The sequence below is a fragment of the Anolis carolinensis genome, unplaced genomic scaffold, assembly GCF_035594765.1.
Source record: "Anolis carolinensis isolate JA03-04 unplaced genomic scaffold, rAnoCar3.1.pri scaffold_7, whole genome shotgun sequence".
NCBI classification, from domain to species: domain Eukaryota; kingdom Metazoa; phylum Chordata; class Lepidosauria; order Squamata; family Dactyloidae; genus Anolis; species Anolis carolinensis.
The window spans coordinates 27,471,357-27,477,356 of record NW_026943818.1 but is presented as its reverse complement, the minus strand read 5'-3'; the positions used below and the strand labels follow the sequence as shown (position 1 = coordinate 27,477,356).

General features: G+C 34.1%; 1 protein-coding gene across 2 annotated transcripts in view; it reads left to right on the top strand.

The window, feature by feature from the left end:
• The first annotated feature begins 3,503 nt into the window (after positions 1 to 3,503).
• LOC100559569 (eosinophil peroxidase) overlaps positions 3,504 to 6,000 on the top strand; it is a 39,076-nt gene continuing 36,579 nt past the window's right edge. Inside the window, exons 1-2 of one of the 2 annotated variants that reach the window (XM_062959573.1) lie at positions 3,504 to 3,774; positions 5,543 to 5,718. In XM_062959573.1, the coding sequence (XP_062815643.1) occupies positions 3,614 to 3,774; positions 5,543 to 5,718 (337 nt within the window). In that variant the 5' untranslated portion in view covers positions 3,504 to 3,613. The remainder of the gene's footprint in view (positions 3,775 to 5,542; positions 5,719 to 6,000) is intronic. The other variant, XM_062959574.1, reaches the window with a different exon arrangement.

Here is a 6,000-nt window from a genome sequence, read left to right as displayed (position 1 = left end):
AAAGAGATGACTCCGCCCCTTTGGGGGTTGTTGCCGGGTAGAAAAGGGGGGCTCACTAGGTCTTTCCTAAGACTGGCAGTCGGAAAATGACAGGTGAGTCGAGCAGGGTTTCCTTTTCTTTGCTACCATTTTCACCTTCCTTCCTTCTTTCCTTCCTTTCTTCCTCTGAGATATTTGGAACTAATATTTAGTTCAGACTAAAAGCCGGAGCGGACCCATCCGCCACAAATCACTCTAAGTGATAAGAAGAGCGTTGTATTGCCGAAGGCTTTCGCGGTCACGATCATTGGGTCACTATTAGTCTTTCGGGCTGTCTGGGCAATATGTTCCAGAAGCATTCTCTCCTGATGTGTCGCCCACCTCTATGGTATTTATTTATTTACAGCATTTATATTCCGCCCTTCTCACCCCGAAGGGGACTCAGGGCAGATCACATTACACATATAGGCAAACATTCAATGCCTTTTTAACACAGGACAAAGACAACACAACATAGCTCCGAGCGGGCCTCGAACTTATGACCTCCTGGTCAGTGATTCCTTGCAGTTAATTGCACTGGCTTGCTCTCCCGTCTGCGCCACAGCCTCGGGCATCCTCCGAGGTTGTGAGGTCTGTTGGTGTATGGGAATCCTTTGTTGGCCTCTCATTATATTATTATTATTATTATTATTATTATTATTATTATTATTATTATTATTATTATATATTATACTAGCTGTGCCCGACCACGTGTTGCTGTGGCGTATGGGAATCCTTTGTTGGCCTCTCATTATATTATTATTATTATTATTGTTATTATTATTATATTATATATATTATACTAGCTGTGCCCGGCCATGCGTTGCTGTGGCTTATGGGAATCCTTTGTTGGCCTCTCATTATATTATTATTATTATTATTATTATTATTATTATTATTATTATATATATTATACTAGCTGTGCCCGGCCATGCGTTGCTGTGGCGGATGGGAATCCTTTGTTGGTCTCTCATATTATTATTATTATTATTATTATTATTATTATTATATTATATATATTATACTAGCTGTGCCCGGCCATGCGTTGCTGTGGCGGATGGGAATCCTTTGTTGGTCTCTCATATTATTATTATTATTATTATTATTATTATTATTATTATTATTATTATATTATATATATTATACTAGCTGTGCCCGGCCATGCGTTGCTGTGGCGGATGGGAATCCTTTGTTGGCCTCTCATTATATTATTATTATTATTATTATTATTATTATTATTATTATTATATTATATATATTATACTGGCTGTGCCTGGCCATGCGTTGCTGTGGCGGATGGGAATCCTTTGTTGGCCTCTCATTATATTATTATTATTATTATTATTATTATTATTATTATTACTACTATATATTACATATTATACTAGCTGTGCCCGGCCACGTGTTGCTGTGGCGTATGGGAATCCTTTGTTGGCCTATTATTATGGTATTATTATTATTATTATTTTATTATATATTATATATCTATATTATATTATAATCTATCTATATATATAATATATATATATATATATATATATATGTGTGTGTGTGTGTGTGTGTGTGTGTATATATATATAAAATATATTATATATTATACTAGCTGTGCCCGGCCACGTGTTGCTGTGGCATATGGGAATCCTTTGTTGGCCTCTTATTGAATTATTATTATTATTATTATTTTATTATATATTATATTATATTATATTACATTATATTATAATCTATCTATCTATAACGTGTTGCTGTGGCGTATGGAAATCCTTTGTTGGCCTCTGATTATTGTATTATTATTATTATTATTATTATTATTTTATTATATATAATATATTATATATTCTATATTATACTAGCTGTGCCCAGCCACGTGTTGCTGTGGCATATGGGAATCCTTTGTTGTCCTCTTATTGAATTATTATTATTATTATTATTATTATTATATATTATATATTATACTAGCTGTGCCCGGCCATGCGTTGCTGTGGCTTATGGGAATCCTTTGTTGGCCTCTCATTATATTCTTCTTCTTCTTCTTCTTCTTCTTCTTCTTATTATTATTATTATTATTATTATTATTATTATATATTATACTAGCTGTGTCCGGCCATGTGTTGCTGTGTCTTATGGGAATCCTTTGTTGGCCTCTCATTATATTATTATTATTATTATTATTATTATTATTATTATTATTATTATACTAGCTGTGCCCGGCCACGTGTTGCTGTGTCTTATGGGAATCCTTTGTTGGCCTCTCATTATATTATTATTATTATTATTATTATTATTATTATTATTATTATTATATATTATACTAGCTGTGCCCGGCCATGCGTTGCTGTGGCTTATGGGAATCCTTTGTTGGCCTCTCATTATATTATTATTATTATTATTATTATTATTATATATTATATATTATACTAGCTGTGCCCGGCCATGCGTTGCTGTGGCTTATGGGAATCCTTTGTTGGCCTCTCATTATATTATTATTATTATTATTATTATTATTATTATTATTATTATTATTATAGCTGTGCCCGGCCACGTGTTGCTGTGGCATATGGGAATCCTTTGTTGGCCTCTCATTATATTATTATTATTATTATTATTATTATTATTATTATTATTATTATTATATATTATATTAACTGTGCCCGGCCATGCGTTGCTGTGGCATATGGGAATCCTTTGTTGGCCTCTCATTATATTATTATTATTATTATTATTATTATTATATATTATATTAACTGTGCCCGACCACGTGTTGCTGTGGCATATGGGAATCCTTTGTTGGCCTCTCATTATATTATTATTATTATTATTATTATTATTATTATTATTATTATTATTATACTAGCTGTGCCCGGCCATGCGTTGCTGTGGCATATGGGAATCCTTTGTTGGCCTCTCATTATATTATTATTATTATTATTATTATTATTATTATTATTATTATTATTATATTATATATATTATACTATTATTATTATTATTATTATTATTATTATTATTATTATTATTATTATTATATATTATATTAGCTGTGCCCGGCCATGCGTTGCTGTGGCATATGGGAATCCTTTGTTGGCCTCTCATTATATTATTATTATTATTATTATTATTATTATTATTATTATATTATATATATATTATACTATTATTATTATTATTATTATTATATATTATATTAGCTGTGCCCGGCCATGCGTTGCTGTGGCATATGGGAATCCTTTGTTGGCCTCTCATTATATTATTATTATTATTATTATTATTATTATTATTATATTATATATATTATACTATTATTATTATTATTATTATATATTATATTAGCTGTGCCCGGCCATGCGTTGCTGTGGCATATGGGAATCCTTTGTTGGCCTCTCATTATATTATTATTATTATTATTATTATTATTATTATTATTATTATTATTACTATTAAATTATATTATTATTATTATTATTATTATTATTATTATTTTATATATTAGAATATTATATGTGTTCTCTTCCTAGGCCTGAAGCTGGCCCTGCTTGCCCTCCTGGGGCTCCTGGGGGCCGAGTCCCGGCAGCCCCGAAGCCCCCTTTCCCATGGTATGGCTCCCTTGACTTGCAAAGGGTCCGGATGCAAGGATGTCAAGTGGGCCAGGATTCGAACTCCGATCCCTGTCTTTCCAGCCTTCTCCAAGGAGCTCCTGAAGAGCGTGGAAGAAGCCATGCAGCTGGTCAACCGGGCCTACCAACGCACCCAAGAGCGGTATGTCTGATGTCCTGGGATTTGTAGTTTCCCTTTCCCCCCAATGGTGCTATGTCGATGAGATCTAGTGCAGCAAGAGAGGTCCAAAGTATGGAAACTCTGGGGTTGTAGTAATAGTTATTATTATTACAGTATTATTGTTGTTGTTGTTGTTGTTGTTGTAGTTGGAACAATGCTATGGAGTCCTGGGAGTTGTAGTTTTTGACCTATTTTGGAAACTCTGGGGTTGTAGTAGTAGTAATAATAATAATAATAATAATAATAGTAGTAGTAGTAGTTATGGTTATTATTATTATTAGTAGTAGTATTAGTATTATCTATTATTGTAGTTGGGTCAATGCTATGGAGTCCTGGGAGTTGTAGTTTTTGACCTATTTTGGAAACTCTGGGGTTGTAGTAGTAATAATAATAATAATAATAGTAGTAGTAGTTATGGTTATTATTATTATTAGTAGTAGTATTATCTATTATTGTAGTTGGGTCAATGCTATGGAGTCCTGGGAGTTGTAGTTTTTGACCTATTTTGGAAACTCTGGGGTTGTAGTAGTAGTAGTAGTAATAATAATAATAATAATAGTAGTAGTAGTCATAATGGTTATTATTATTATTAGTAGTAGTATTAGTATTATCTATTATTGTAGTTGGGTCAATGCTATGAAGTCCTGGGAGTTGTAGTTTTTGACCTATTTTGGAAACTCTGGGGTTGTAGTAGTAGTAATAATAATAATAGTAGTAGTAGTTATGGTTATTATTATTATTAGTAGTAGTAGTATTATCTATTATTGTAGTTGGGTCAATGCTATGGAGTCCTGGGAGTTGTAGTTTTTGACCTATTTTGGAAACTCTGGGGTTGTAGTAGTAGTAATAATAATAATAATAATAATAGTAGTAGTAGTAGTTATGGTTATTATTATTATTAGTAGTAGTATTAGTATTATCTATTATTGTAGTTGGGTCAATGCTATGGAGTCCTGGGAGTTGTAGTTTTTGACCTATTTTGGAAACTCTGGGGTTGTAGTAATAATAGTAATTATTATTATTATTATTATTATTATTATTATTATTATTATTATTATTAGGATTATCATTATTATTGTAGTTGGGTCAATGCTATGGAGTCCTGGGAGTTGTAGTTTTTGACCTATTTTGGAAACGCTGGGGTTGTAGTAGTAGTAATAATAATAATAATAATAATAATAATAATAATAATAATAATAATAATAGCATTGGGTCAATGCTATGGAGTCCTGGGAGTTGTAGTTTTTGACCTATTTTGGAAACTCTGGGGTTGTAGTTATTATTATTATTATTATTATTATTATTATTATTATTATTATCATTATTATTGTAGTTGGGTCAATGCTATGGAGTCCTGGGAGTTGTAGTTTTTTTACCTATTTTGGAAACGCTGGGGTTGTAGTTATAATAATAATAATTATTATTATTATTATTATTATTGTTGTTGTTGTTGTTGTTGTAGTTGGGTCAATGCTATGGAGTTGCCTTTCACCCAATGGTCCTGTTTCCATGAGTTCTAGCACAGCAAGAGAAGTCTTAAGTACAAAAGGGATTGTCGTTGGCTCCATGCTACAAAGTCTTGGGAGTTGTAGTTTGCATGGAGCTGGGGCAATTCAAGTGGGGTCAAATGGCCTTTGTACGCGCTCTTGGGCATGGTTGTTCGGACAAAAACCCGACACGGACGGAACCACGTTCCTTCCTTCCTTCCTTCCTTCCTTCCTTCCTTCCTTCCTTCCTTCCTTCCCTCCAGGTTGAAGGAGAAGCTCCAGAGCGAGACGGCCAAGCCGGCCCACATCTTGGTGGCCTTTAAGCAGCCGGCCGGAAACACCCGGGCCGCCGTCCGAGCCGCCGACTACCTCCACACCACGTTCGGCCTCCTGAAAGAGCGGCTGCGGGCGGACGGGGACAGGGATTTCAACATCACAGGTCCGGGTGAATTTTGGGCTACCATGTCCCAATTTGGGCTACCATTTCCCTCTCTGGGCTACTGTTTCTCAGTTCTGACTACCATTTCTCAATCTGGGCTACCACCTCCCAATTCGGACTACCATTTTCCAATTCAGACTACCATTTCCCAATTCGGACTACCGTTTCCCACTTTGGGCTACCATTTCGCACTTTGGGCTACCATTTCCCGCTCTGGGCTACTGTTTCTCAATTTGGACTACCATTTCCCACTTTGGGCTACCATTTCCCACTTTGGGCTAC